Source organism: Ostrea edulis, chromosome 4, assembly GCF_947568905.1.
Source record: "Ostrea edulis chromosome 4, xbOstEdul1.1, whole genome shotgun sequence".
In the NCBI taxonomy this organism is placed as follows: domain Eukaryota; kingdom Metazoa; phylum Mollusca; class Bivalvia; order Ostreida; family Ostreidae; genus Ostrea; species Ostrea edulis.
The window spans coordinates 70,965,373-70,980,972 of NC_079167.1; the positions used below are offsets into that span (position 1 = coordinate 70,965,373).

General features: G+C 36.4%; 2 protein-coding genes across 3 annotated transcripts in view; one reads left to right on the plus strand and one right to left on the minus strand.

Annotated features, from left to right (window-relative positions):
* The window catches only part of LOC125670390 (uncharacterized), a 23,655-nt gene extending 9,304 nt beyond the window's left edge, over positions 1–14,351 (minus strand). For both annotated transcript variants that reach the window (XM_048905521.2, XM_048905520.2), the window contains exons 1-7: positions 14,176–14,351; positions 13,991–14,069; positions 13,532–13,658; positions 12,194–12,295; positions 1,677–1,775; positions 839–937; positions 237–328 (exon numbers count right to left, since the gene is read on the minus strand). In XM_048905521.2, coding sequence (XP_048761478.2) covers positions 237–328; positions 839–937; positions 1,677–1,775; positions 12,194–12,295; positions 13,532–13,633 — 494 coding nt within the window. In that variant the 5' untranslated portion in view covers positions 13,634–13,658; positions 13,991–14,069; positions 14,176–14,351. The remainder of the gene's footprint in view (positions 1–236; positions 329–838; positions 938–1,676; positions 1,776–12,193; positions 12,296–13,531; positions 13,659–13,990; positions 14,070–14,175) is intronic.
* Positions 3,825–15,600, plus strand: part of LOC125668193 (uncharacterized) — a 70,165-nt gene continuing 58,389 nt past the window's right edge. Inside the window, exons 1-2 of the mRNA XM_056163664.1 lie at positions 3,825–3,956; positions 14,816–14,911. Coding sequence (XP_056019639.1) covers positions 14,907–14,911 — 5 coding nt within the window. The 5' untranslated portion in view covers positions 3,825–3,956; positions 14,816–14,906. The remainder of the gene's footprint in view (positions 3,957–14,815; positions 14,912–15,600) is intronic.

The window sequence follows — 15,600 nt, forward strand, 5'->3', positions numbered from 1 at the left end:
CATAGGAGGAGTAAGCATCCCCTGCCGAAGGTGGGATCATAAATTAAGAGGTAAACATTGAAAATCTTTGTATAATAGTATACCTATAATAGATTAAACAGGAATATAAATGCACTTGTAGCAGTCAATGTTAGAACATTCAATAGATAAAAGAATCAAACCAATTCTCGTCTCTAACATCTCAAGATTTAAACAGTATTATACGAATTTGTAGTCTAGCATGCAAAATGGCTTACTTGTTTTTAATACCATCTAAGACTTTTCGTGACTGAGTAGCGATTTTCCGGAAATCTGCATTTTTGTTACTGGAGTATGGAGACAGTCCTTTCTGTGAAAGTTACGATAATGATTAAAATAAACTTTGGTTTGATATATGGGAAAAAAGTGTCAATGTTTAATGTAAATAGTTTCGTTTGATATTACAACATACTTGTTTTCATGATCAATACTTTGGTTTGATATAAAAACATATTCATTTTGTTTATGATGGCTACTGGGTTGTTGTTTTTTAAATATAAAATGATCACGATGAATACTTTGGTTTGATATAAAAACATATTTGTTATACAGAGTTGTCTTTCTTTCGAAGATACGTATTATGATTGCTTATCCATTTGAGTACAAATTAAATATCAAAAACTTGGAAGCATGATTTCAGACCGCTAAAGCAAACCACAATTATCACCCTATGGAAAAAAAACCGCTCCACCGTAGAATGGTTTAATATAAAAACACACTTCTTTTGTACATGATTAATACTTTAATTAAAATAGAAAGATACCTAATGCACATACAGTTAAACTTCTTTCATATTAACCAATTGACCGTTAACAAGCACCTTATTCTTGGAATCAGCGTTTGCTCCACAAAAGATGAGAATTTCTGCTGTCACCAAATTATTGCGATCTGCTGCATAATGCAGAGGTGTACACCCTTCCTGTAATCAAAAGATTGCACAACAAAATTCAGAGCGTTCGGGCCGATTTATACTTTTTGACAATCTAAGAAATGTCAAGATTCTGATATCTTTAATGTCAAATCAAAAATTGCTAAGGAAAAGAAACACAACTGAAAATAATTCTAGCTTTAGGTTTTTGTGGATTGTACAGCGAACCACCCTCACATTATTTGTTTGTCACAATATTTGTTTGTCGCATTATTTGTTTGTTACAATATTTGTTTGTCACATTATTTGTTTGTCACAATATTTGTTTGTCACATTATTTGTTTGTCACAATATTTGTTTGTCACATTATTTGTTTGGGTAATCTTGATGTACTCTGAATATTGATGGGTTGTAAGGCGTAGAAACAATGAGATTGTGTGTTATTTTTGTAGCGTTGTTAGTGTTTGGTAATTGTACTGGACTACGTAATATGTACGAAATCCTGGACGTCTGTGGGATTCTGGTTAGTAAGTAAAGTGCTCTATAGGAACAATATATACATACCGCAGCCTTCATACGGAATGCTACTTTTAGTGCTATATATAGTAACATATTTGGGAGTGTTCGATGTTATTTTCAGTGGTATAGCACTTACCACGTCCTTGATTTCTATACGTACGGTAACAACACACATATAACAATTACTTTATACATTGTATTGTATCAGTGCTATAGATATAGTCACATGATTGGGAGTGTTCGATGTTACTATCAGTAGTACAACACTTACAGCGTCCTTGACGTCTACCGGAGACTGGTACGCCAGTAGAAGCTTCAGCGTCTCCGTGTCTCCCGCTGCCGCCGTGTAGTGAAGAGCCGTCAACCCGAGCTGAAAGGGAGATAAAAACAAAATACAACTTTTACTTCAAAGTCATACACTTTCTAAACAGAGAGTTAATTTTCCTAACTCTCTGGTATTTAGGGTACTTTTCCCCGCAGGAATATTGGTTAAAGGTATTTGTTTATTCGATGCCACCATTTCATACTTTTTCCAAAGAAGGAAGCATTACCCTTCTATTTTCCACTGGTCAAACCAATGAGCTGCAAATAAGACGCATAACAATTTTCACTGGTCAAAACAATGAGTTGTAAACGAGAAACAAATAATGTTTTAATCTGAGCCTACTCTCGAAATTCTGTGAGAAGACTTTACTTTGGCATAAGCCTATCCATATATATTTTTCATATTTTATGATCGTAATATTAGATCTACATTTCGTGTTTTGGAAGAGTTTTCCAATAAAATCGATAGTGTGTTATTTTTTCATGAATTCTAAACTTCCTGATTGATAGAATGATAAACAATATAAAACAATCAAATAAAAACATGTTTTATTATCATTCTATCTACACTTTAAAAAAGCTTTTAAACTGTAGAAATTCTAGTCTAAAATCAATTTTGCCATTGATATGAATATTCAATCTTGAAAAGAGAAAAGCAAACTAGCCGGGGACAAATTAAATATTACAATCGTTAGCACAAATGTGAGAGAAGAGCAAACCTGAACGAGTGTAAAGCGTAAAACCTTGACAACCCCTGAAAACTACCACTCCAAACGTTCGAGCACAAGTACATTTGATTCAACAATAGTATTTTGCTTAATAAGCATACTTGGAGAACGGCTATATGGGCAATTTTGTCAATATTTGGTTTCAACATTTAGCATGATACAGTGAAGATAAAGAACATGGATCAATTTTATAAATCCTATGAATAATACAAAATTAGAGTAAGGCTAACACGAACCCTTGGACACACCAGAGGTGAGATCAGGTGCACAGGAGGAGAAAACATTCCCTGTTAATCGATCCCATCTGTTTCTTTCCATAAGCTATATATAGTTTGATTAGCCAGTGTGTATATATTTAAGAAAGTCTTTTGGAAGAGTTTTCTCCCAAATCCCTTATCAAAAGAAAGACCATGTTTTACGTAGGAATGGCACTATTTCAGCCATGCCTTAGCACTGAAATTGATCAAACTGCGTGTATGTCATGTGGTTGTGATGTCAGGAGACCATCGTTGTATAAAATGTACCATTTAAGTTTATACGATAATGTATAAAATGATGCAATAAATATTTAGTTCCGAAAATTGATGAAGGTAAAAATTTGACCGGTTCAAAATAATCGATTACAGGGAGAATCACGTCTAGGGTCGCCACATTCCATCATTCCCGGAATGTTGTACAGGTAATGTGTTATCACAAATACACATTCTTTCCTTTAGGCAAATTATGAATTACTTGATTATGAATCACAAATTTGAAATAATCTTATTTTGACGTTTCAAAGGACGAATCAAATCTTGGATTTTTCTTCTCTATGAAATACCGTAGTAATCAAGCAGACAAGATATTTTCACGAAATTAAACTTTTCTTGACTTTTATTATTAACATTAGACTATAATTTTCGCACTTTCAAAAACCTCTCTAGCTTATATTTAATTAATTTGGACGCGTCCATGTGATATAAACTTTTAGTGAATTAATATTGTTCATTTTATATATCACCCCCGCATATCATTTTTATTAAATTCAGTGATTATCGTTAGAATACATCGAGTGTTACTATTTCTTTATGATTTAATTGTGTGATAAATGAAAAACATACAAACGTATGCACAATCTAATAATTAAAATTAGATCCTTTGATCCACTCATCTACTATCGCTACACAAGATTGACGTAAGCATTGCCTTTAAACAAGTAGGGGTTGTCTGTCTTGGAACGACATGGCTACGTTACAGCAAGCAGTTAATGCATGTATAAATATTCACATTCGCGGCAGGCAAATTCTAACGAGATTACGTGTTTTTTATTTCACTACATTCCATCACCATTACAGATACATATTAAGATATTATGTTAATTTCAAAACATTTCATCATCATCATCATCATAACTGGGTTTTTTATCCCGTGCGCTTACTAAATGAATCGTAGTATTGCTTGCCGTTATAGAAAAGATTCAGGAAGCTTATAACCAAGTTGATGGAGCTCTTCCGTGACAAGTAAGTCAATGAAACAAAATAATAATTAATGTACATATTTTCATGTTAAAACATGTGTATGTTAGCAAGTTACTTGTCACTTGTTTATCTGACCTAATTTACTAATAGACAGTTGATAGTAAAATTTACGCCCACATTGGTTCGATCATGCTATACGTATGATGGTGTATATGATAAAAGCCCTTTCACCGAAATACATATTTTTTCCTAATGAAGCGCCAGGTGATAAAAATGGTGAGGTCTGTGCCAGAGTGAACAATAATAAACTTGAGTTTTTGTGTCTGAAACGGTGAGTTGTAGTTTTAAAAATCGAATTATCTATAAAAATTCATTTGAAGTATGGGTAGATAACAAACCATTGATTTATTTCACTACTTCGAAGAAATTTGCCGCGATAAATCATTGCATGCTGTCTTAGGTAATTATGGCGAATCCTAATGAATCCCGGAAGCTTACAACAATCTGGTTTTCCTTTCCCCCAGCCGTTTTTCAGACATTCATCCACCTACTTATAGTGGAGAGCCTTCTTAATACGGTCAACTCGCAAGAGTGGATCCAGGAATTGCAGTGGAGGGTCGACCTCTTGAGGCCCCCAATGGGTCCAGGGGGCAAAGCCCCTGGAACTCCTGGAGTTTACAGATTTTATAGGGCTTGAAATATGTTTTCTATGTAGTAATTTTTACTATATTTCTCTAATTTTTAATCAGATGAAAGTAATAAAATGACGCAAATTTTAAGGGGTTTTAGAAAAAATATTAGTTCTCCCAAAAAAAGCAATTAACTAAATCAAAAGAATTTGTCATATCATATATTTCTCTGAGAGTAGAAGAAATTGTTGCTTCTTTTATCGTTCACATTTCTCTAAACAAGAGACCACGTTTTACCTTTTTTGAAAATTTATGGGGCGAGGCGCCGGTTGCGCCCCTCCTTAAATCCGCCACTGACTTGTAAGTTTGATCAGTGCTCCATGAACGAATAGGAAGAGAAGCCTTATGACGTCGCTGTAATCAATACGTCTACATCAGATATGTTACAGGGATTATGGAGGTCAAGGATACAGGATAATGAGACACTGGTGTAGAACCAGATCCTACACATGAATGAGAAGTTATATCATGACAAGTTTGCATATAATGTAATGTAGCGGGAAAACGAGTTGGCAAGTGCAGCAAATATTTGAGACTTGTTAAGGCAGAGAAGTTTTAAAAGGAGATATATCTGGAGTACGTCCAGAGAATGAATACATTGAGACGAATGAAATTAGTCTGTTTAATTAATTCTTCTAGTAACATACATCCGCTAAGTACAAGCTTACATACAGACGCTAGATATTAACTTACATACAGACGCTAGGTACTAACCTACATACACATGCTAGGTACTAACCTACATACAGACGCTAGGTACAAACCTACATAGATATTAACCTACATACAGACGCTAGGTACAAACCTACATACAGACACTAGGTACAAACCTACGTACAGACACTAGGTACAAACCTACGTACAGACGCTAGGTACTAACCTACATACAGACGCTAGGTACAAACCTACATACAGACGCTAGGTACTAACCTACATACAGACGCTAGGTACTAACCTACATACAGACGCTAGGTACTAACCTACATACAGACGCTAGGTACTAACCTACATACAGACGCTAGGTACAAACCTACATACAGACGCTAGGTACAAACCTACATAGGTATTAACCTACATACAGACGCTAGGTACTAACCTACATACACATGCTAGGTATTAACCTACATACAGACGCTAGGTACAAACCTACATACAGACGCTAGGTACTAACCTACATACAGACGCTAGGTACTAACCTACATACACATGCTAGGTATTAACCTACATACAGACGCTAGGTACTAACCTACATACACATGCTAGGTATTAACCTACATACAGACGCTAGGTACTAACCTACATACAGACGCTAGGTACTAACCTACATACAGACGCTAGGTACAAACCTACATACACATGCTAGGTATTAACCTACATACAGACGCTAGGTACTAACCTACATACACATGCTAGGTATTAACCTACATACAGACGCTAGGTACTAACCTACATACAGACTCTAGGTACAAACCTACATACAGACGCTAGGTACAAACCTACATACAGACGCTAGGTACTAACCTACATACAGACGCTAGGTACTAACCTACATACAGACGCTAGGTACAAACCTACATAGGTATTAACCTACATACAGACGCTAGGTACTAACCTACATACACATGCTAGGTATTAACCTACATACAGACACTAGGTACAAACCTACGTACAGACGCTAGGTACTAACCTACATACAGACGCTAGGTACAAACCTACATAGGTATTAACCTACATACAGACGATAGGTACTAACCTACATACACATACTAGGTACTAACCTACATACAGACGCTAGGTACAAACCTACATAGATATTAACCTACATACAGACGCTAGGTACAAACCTACATACACATGCTAGGTACTAACCTACATACAGACGCTAGGTACTAACCTACATACAGACGCTAGGTACTAACCTACATACAGACGCTAGGTACAAACCTACATACAGACGCTAAGTACAAACCTACATACAGACGCTAGGTACTAACCTACATACACATGCTAGGTATTAACCTACATACAGACACTAGGTACAAACCTACGTACAGACGCTAGGTACTAACCTACATACAGACGCTAGGTACTAACCTACATACACATGCTAGGTACTAACTTACATACAGACGCTAGGTACAAACCTACATAGATATTAACCTACATACAGACGCTAGGTACAAACCTACATACACATGCTAGGTACTAACCTACATACAGACGCTAGGTACTAACCTACATACAGACGCTAGGTACTAACCTACATACAGACGCTAGGTACAAACCTACATACAGACGCTAAGTACAAACCTACATACAGACGCTAGGTACTAACCTACATACAGACGCTAGGTATTAACCTACATACAGACGCTAGGTACAAACCTACATACACATGCTAGGTACAAACCTACATACAGACACTAGGTACAAACCTACGTACAGACGCTAGGTACAAACCTACATACAGACGCTAGGTACTAACCTACATACAGACGCTAGGTACAAACCTACATACAGACGCTAAGTACAAACCTACATACAGACGCTAGGTACTAACCTACATACAGACGCTAGGTATTAACCTACATACAGACGCTAGGTACAAACCTACATACACATGCTAGGTACAAACCTACATACAGACACTAGGTACAAACCTACGTACAGACGCTAGGTACAAACCTACATACACATGCTAGGTACAAACCTACGTACAGACGCTAGGTACAAACCTACATACAGACGCTAGGTACTAACCTACATACAGACGCTAGGTACAAACCTACATAGGTACTAACCTACATACAGACGCTAGGTACAAACCTACATACACATGCTAGGTACTAACCTACATACAGACGCTAAGTACAAACCTACATACAGACGCTAGGTACAAACCTACATACACATGCTAGGTACTAACCTACATACAGACGCTAGGTACTAACCTACATACAGACGCTAGGTACAAACCTACATACAGACGCTAGGTACTAACCTACATACAGACGCTAGGTATTAACCTACATACAGACGCTAGGTACAAACCTACATACACATGCTAGGTACAAACCTACATACAGACGCTAGGTACTAACCTACATACAGACGCTAGGTATTAAACTACATACAGATGCTAGGTACTAACCTACATACAGACGCTAGGTACTAACCTACATACAGACGCTAGGTACAAACCTACATACACATGCTAGGTACTAACCTACATACACATGCTAGGTACAAACCTACATACAGACGCTAGGTATTAACCTACATACAGACGCTAGGTACTAACCTACATACAGACGCTAGGTACTAACCTACATACAGACGCTAAGTACAAGCTTACATACAGACACTAAGTACAAACCTACATACAGACGCTAGATATTAACCTACATACAGACGCTAGGTACTAACCTACATACAGACGCTAAGTACAAACCTACATACAGACGCTAGATATTAACCTACATACAGACGCTAGGTACAAACCTACATACAGACGCTAGATATTAACCTACATACAGACGCTAGGTACTAACCTACATACAGACGCTAGGTATATTAACCTACATACACATGCTAAGTACTAACCTACATACAGACGCTAGGTACTAACCTACATACACATGCTAGGTACAAACCTACATACAGACGCTAGGTACAAACCTACATAGGTATTAAACTACATACAAACGCTAGGTATTAACCTACATACACATGCTAGGTATTAACCTACATACAGACGCTAGGTACAAACCTACATACACATGCTAGGTATTAACCTACATACAGACGCTAAGTACAAACCTACATACACATGCTAGGTACTAACCTACATACAGACGCTAAGTACAAACCTACATACAGACGCTAGATATTAACCTACATACAGACGCTAAGTACAAACCTACATACAGACGCTAGATATTAACCTACATACAGACGCTAGATATTAACCTACATACAGACGCTAGGTACAAACCTACATACACACGCTAGATATTAACCTACATACAGACGCTAGGTATTAACCTACATACAGACGCTAGGTACAAACCTACATACAGATGCTAGGTACTAACCTACATACACACGCTAGGTACAAACCTACATACAGATGCTAGGTACAAACCTACATAGATATTAACCTACATACAGACACTAGGTACAAACCTACATACAGACGCTAGGTACTAACCTACATACAGACGCTAGGTACAAACCTACATACAGACGCTAGATATTAACCTACATACAGACGCTAGGTACAAACCTACATACACACGCTAGGTACAAACCTACATACACACGCTAGGTACAAACCTACATACAGATATTAGGTACTAACCTACATACAGACACTAGGTACTAACCTACATACAGACTCTAGGTACAAACCTACATACAGATGCTAGGTACTAACCTACATACAGATGCTAGGTACTAACCTACATTCAGACGCTAGATATTAACCTACATACACATGCTAGATATTAACCTACATTCAGACGCTAGATACTAACCTACATACACATGCTAGGTACTAACCTACATACAGACGCTAGGTACTAACCTACATACAGACGCTAGGTACTAACCTACATACACATGCTAGGTACTAACCTACATACAGACACTAGGTACTAACCTACATACACATGCTAGGTATTAACCTACAAACAGATGCTAGGTACTAACCTACAAACAGATTCTAGGTACTAACCTACGTTCAGACGCTAGATACAAGCGTTTACTTTTACATCTGTTTAATCTCAACCTACGTACATTTTGCTGCTCTAATTGTCCTCGACATTTTTTAATGCATAATAAAACTAGTAACATAAAACAACTTATTTGATCATATATCTGAATACATTATCGAATTGCGTTTACAGCATTTACATCCGGTTTCACAGTGTGTTACGTCATATCTTTTCATAATTATTGGAATCTACATAAAATACAAAGTATAATTGTGAATATTCGTGTGTCAGAAATGTCTACGAAGTGATGATTTAAAAACAATAGCAAGGTGCTCATGGACCGTAGTTGCGGATCTGGAGGGAAGTCATTGGGGTTATACCCCCCCCCCCCCCCCCCCGTCCCTTTTGCTTGGTCATTTTTAACAAAAATGGCCATTTTGTACCATGGTCTGTAGCACACACCCCTCTTCCTTTGGAGGGGTGCATTATGTACCCTCTTAGGAAGCAACCCACTTTTGAAAGTTTAATTTCTAGATCCGCCCTATGACCGCATGTTCATATAATCATGGGAAAACTGACTTACATCTGTTTATCATCAGAATACCTTGTTGTAAAGAACACATAAGATGTTTGCCACGACTTTCAGAATCGGTTGATTAGCAATATTAAAAATGTTCACTTAAAAAGACGAGGAAACCGACTAAGTACGAGCTAGATATACCAATGTTAAGTGTGAGGAATGTGTACACTAATAGGGTCGTGTATTCTATATCGAGGTGAAAAGTGTGACGGATAGGTTTGTTTTAACTGTCTGCATGAACGAGACTAATTAGCTAATTGACTCGTGTTAATTGATACCTAATGTTGATGTCATGCAAATGAGCCTTTTGTTTCTCAAACTTACCGTCTGTTTCATTGCACATGAATTTTATTTACACCTGTGTATTTTTGCAATGAATTCATTAGACGTTTTGCATAGATTACGACAGTTTTATATTTAGTGATGATCATGTCGGTACTGCAAATACATGTGTGTTAAATGTGTTTGAAAAAGAACGAAGAATGAAAGAAAGGTGTACATATTTCCGACTTAAAAATAAAAAGTTTCTCGATTTAATAAAAATTGTGTTGGACTTTAAATTTTGTTGTTTTTCCAAACCCGGAAATAACAAAATTAAATCCAAAACAAACTTGAATAGGTTGGTTCTACAGTATGGTTATAAACAAAGACAAGAATCACTAGGTCCAGTGTATGCGTCTGAAATTCTGTCATCATCCGGGGACAGTATTAGATAGAAACAGGTTGGTGCTCTAGTATTACCCATGCCAATTCCTCCACTGTACACGACAACGAAAGCCGCGATTGTGTGCTTAGTACTTTTCACACCAAACAGTAAATTTAAGGGCAGCTGGAAATTTGATAGGGACTGGTTAAGATAGGATTTTAAATTGAACTTAGCTACATTTCAACGAATTTACAAAATGTATCCACTGAGCTGTGTAGCATTATCAAGAAAGAGAAAGTAGATATATAAGAAAGGACCAGGTGCTTGTTTTCATATTGATCAATGACATCATTTATAATGATGATCTTTCATATCACACAACAAGCACTCTTAATACAAAATAATATATCTGTATCCACTAATACATGAAAATATAAAATGCTGGAAACTTATTCCAGAATTCTATTTGGAGTTCTCTGAAGCACCATAAACTGACAGTTTACATGCATAAAACCATAGTGGATACAGACTCACGAGCAAAACGCAAATACATGATATGACATGGTATATTAAAAATTATAGTATGATTAGTCAAATACTATGTAATATGATGGCAATAATTCATAGTGAAAATGCTGGCGGGTGCTATGTAGGGTTTATGTTTGATATATCTGACAGATATATTCGGGTTTGAGATTTCCAGTAAACCTGTTTGATATATCTTACAGATAATATAATCGGGTGCCTAAGAGGATCAATCATCGCCTGTAGACTGATCAGACCCGCTGTGATTCATATATCTTGATCAGATAAACAGAGTAATCCGTAGACAAAAATCAATATGTAAAGAACGGTCTAACAATTGGTATGAAACACGTCAGACAGCATTTGACCTAATGACAGGTTGCATTGGCCTACAAGATAGTTATAACAACCACAGAATTTGCGAAATGCTGACTTTAAACCTTTCAGACCTTTCACGAGACTGTAGAAACCCCTGTAACATCAACTTATTTATCATGTCAGTAGGCTGCCTCAATTTAAAAACTGATTATACGCAGAACAAGCTCTTGCGTATCAAATCAGTTGAGAGACAATGTTCAATAAAATATCCAAGTACGAAGCAGATGTGGAAAACTCTGTGGTGTCTCTTATTTCAAGTTCATGGGGATATTATATCGAATCGACATATGAATGAAAATAAAGATTGTTATTAGATGAAACGTCGTCAATATATCTAAATGTTGAGTTGGAGGCCACAGATAGAGATTTTTTCTTCTCAGGCAGAAGCTTTTGAATAAATTCTGCCTCATAAAATCATAAAACAGATGTGCTAATAAAGGAGCACAATTCGTGACCATGGGAATTCCAACAGACTGTTGGAAGATCTGATCACCAAAGACTACGACGATGTTGTCAATGAGGAAATCCAGCATATTTTTTATATCACATATTATGATCGGTTTAGGATTGCCAGAAAAACTGTTTTGTATAAATGCAATGCATAAAAAAGAATGCTTCTTATATCTCTTATACAAAGTTCAGTTGATATAAAAAAGAAATGTTTTTCCTTGTACCAGAAGTAGAAGTTCATGAGTTAATCACAGTGCTGAGGTTTTCATTCTTCATTGTTTTACTATCTTACTCACCGCATTCTTTTCTGTGACATCTGCTCCATTTTGTAAGAGTAACTTTTGAACCACGTGGTTTCTATTTTTAGCTGCTTTGATTAGAGGTGTCGATCCATCATTCTGAAATTTTTAATTCATATATAAAACTCGTCCCGGGCGACAAGGAAACCGTGAAAATTAATCAGTTTACATGTGTGTATAGATTATACAATTTTTGTATAAATGTCATTCTATGAATTCTTATCAGAAGTGTTACATTTTGTAAGTCTTCTTACCTGAAATCACACAAATTACAATTAAAACGACTGTGTATTGCACTACCCTTTCTGGGGCACCATACTTATCAGAATTTCATTCACAAAAAAGCAGTCCCATATAATTTGTCCCAAATGTTTAGTCAATTGCAGTGCATGACTTCATTTTTCAATATACTCAAAAGTCAAAATCTAATTTTGTGAACGTTATCCTCTCAGAAACATGGAGTTCAGCTTTGGGCAAACACAATTTTTTTATAACTCAAGTACACTGTAAAATCAAATCTATGGCAAATTTCCACCCTGTGCTTGGTGTTCTCTGGAAGAAAAAAACCTTTGAGAGAATAAGAATTGTATATCAGAATACCGAAAATGGCGGGAAAGGTCATCTTTAAAATATTATAATTCTGAATCCGAGATGAATTAGGATTCTCATACAAAATACACGTAATTCTTATAAGCAGAAGCATGACTGTCAATATTGTTAAACAGAAACCTCACCAAACATAGTCCTATTGATGGACAAACAGAAACCTCACCAAACATAGTCCTATTGATGGACAAACAGAAACCTCACCATACATAGTCCTATTGATGGACAAACAGAAACCTCACCATACATAGTCCTATTGATGGACAAACAGAAACCTCACCAAACATAGTCCTATTGATGGATAAATAGAAACCTCACCAAACATAGTCCTATTGATGGACAAACAGAAACCTCACCAAACATAGTCCTATTGATGGACAAACAGAAACCTCACCAAACATAGTCCTATTGATGGACAAACAGAAACCTCACCATACATAGTCCTATTGATGGACAAACAGAAACCTCACCAAACATAGTCCTATTGATGGACAAACAGAAACCTCAACAAACATAGTCCTATTGATGGACAAACAGAAACCTCACCAAACATAGTCCTATTGATGGACAAACAGAAACCTCACCAAACATAGTCCTATTGATGGACAAACAGAACGCTTATCATACATAGTTCTTTTTTGTCAAATAGTGCTAGCACAGCATTAAATGGAAAGATAGAGATATCTAACTCTACAAACTATAACAACAATGAACGCAGAGTAAGCTCACCGCTCGACAGTTGACGCATGCGCCCTGTGATATCAGAGTATCTATCATCTTAGTCTGAGCCTTGTCCACCGCCTGAAAGAATTGTCTCTCCTTTGACGTCATCTCGGGTATGATTCTGAATCCTTCCCTGTACATAGATAGAGAGTAAGGACGACGCTTCATGATTATAGAGTTTTATGTTATGATCTATATCAGAGTGTTTTCTGCAACCTAGTGCTTCAAACACTCTGCAAGGCAGTTAATACTCTTCAACAATATTTTCCTCATTGGAAAAAAATGCACAGTTCTAATCGAAATCTTACAGAGTGTTTTATCACCTTTTATCGTTTCAGCATTTGATAAGCTATAGACTTTGATATCATTGCTAACGGATTTTGGATATAAATGGTATTAATTGACAGCTTCCGTTTTAGGGGGGAAACCCAAATCTTAACACTAACTTGACCTACGTATACTTACAAAGTCCAGATCAAGTTATCTCTGCCCGGGTAAATATTGAATGGCGACGACTTTTTCGCAAATCTGAGTCTGTGAAAAGCTAACAAAACCAATAAAACAAAAGTACGTTAACCCACTATAGCAGTAAAATTCAGGAAACCAATTTAAGATCAATATTAAGTGCATGCAGATTACTTAACTCTTACTGTTTATTCAAATGCTCCATTGATATCCCCAAATCTCAAATGTCTCGTACACCAGTGGAGTGCCATCCCAGGGTCCCTCTGACTCGATCTTGTGACAATCCTTGGTTACGCGGGCTCCAAACCCGGTGATCGCCCTTCTTCTAATCGAAGACAACATGCACACTGATACAAAATTTAAAATGCCTTTTCCTTGGAAGATTTAAAAGAGAACTTGTGTAAATATGTATAGATGATATGGTCTGTGCTTTAAAGTTAAATGTGAAGAAATGTTAAATAAAATGTTTAAACCTCGTTTGGCGTGACAGATCATTATGTGTGCATTTACAAGTTGATAGTTTCTTCATTAAAAATCTTTTATATCTATATTCCGTTTAAATGCTTCTATTGGTGACAAATGCCCTATTATGTATGGATGTGTATTCATGAACAATCACCTATTCAGGATCCGAATACCACCTACAAAATATGAAGATATAAATTGTGACATCTATAGAGGCTTTAAGTAAATACTACAAAGATTACACGCGTATTCGGGACTAGAATGCATTATCGACCGAGAGTAGATCGAAAATTTGGAACCCGTCTATAGATATCAAATCTTTTTTATTTATTTTTTTATTTTACTGATCTTGGCAACCAGGACGCCGATTCTGCGCAGTCCACCACTCAAAGTTCCTGAACATTGAACGGGGAAAGAGACATGGGTGCTGGTTAGATCAGGAACACGTAAAATGGGGTATGTGTCGTTTTCATCTATAAGACATAAAATTTCACGTAAAATTCGTGCTGTCCTGCTTTTACATTCATTTGACTTTGTGTTAGCAGGAAACTCTCTGCATTTCTTTCCGGAAGAAACAAACACTTAAGTGTCGTGACGAACGTAGCGTATCCTAATTATTATCAAATGGTGTCAACTTCGTGTCAGTTTGCAAGTGATTGTCAGTTTTGTTGAATATTTGATTTTATATTTAAATTAAATGTTGAATGTCTACAAAGGATTAGCACTTTTCATTGACTGTACGTTTGCTCAACCGTTGCATTAAGATATTAGTAATTATGTTTTCACCAACACTGAGTGTTCTGTATCAGTCATAAATACAACCTGTTGCTGAAAATGGCTTCGTCAACATAGCATCTTATCATATTCAGGAAAATACAGTAGAATCATTTAAATTTATGGGGGCCAATTTTCGTGGATTGCTGAATTTTTACGGGTTCGTGGGCAAGTAATTTCGTGGATTTATATATTTGTAAGAAAGATAACTCTGGAATGTAATTATGATTCTCTATTCGTTGAGGATGTAAATTCGTGGATGAGGGATACCCACGAAAATTGAACCACCATGAATTCTAATGATTCCACAGTAGATGTTTGCATTACAATACTTTGTTTAGTGCATCCGATAAGAAATGCTAATTAAATTC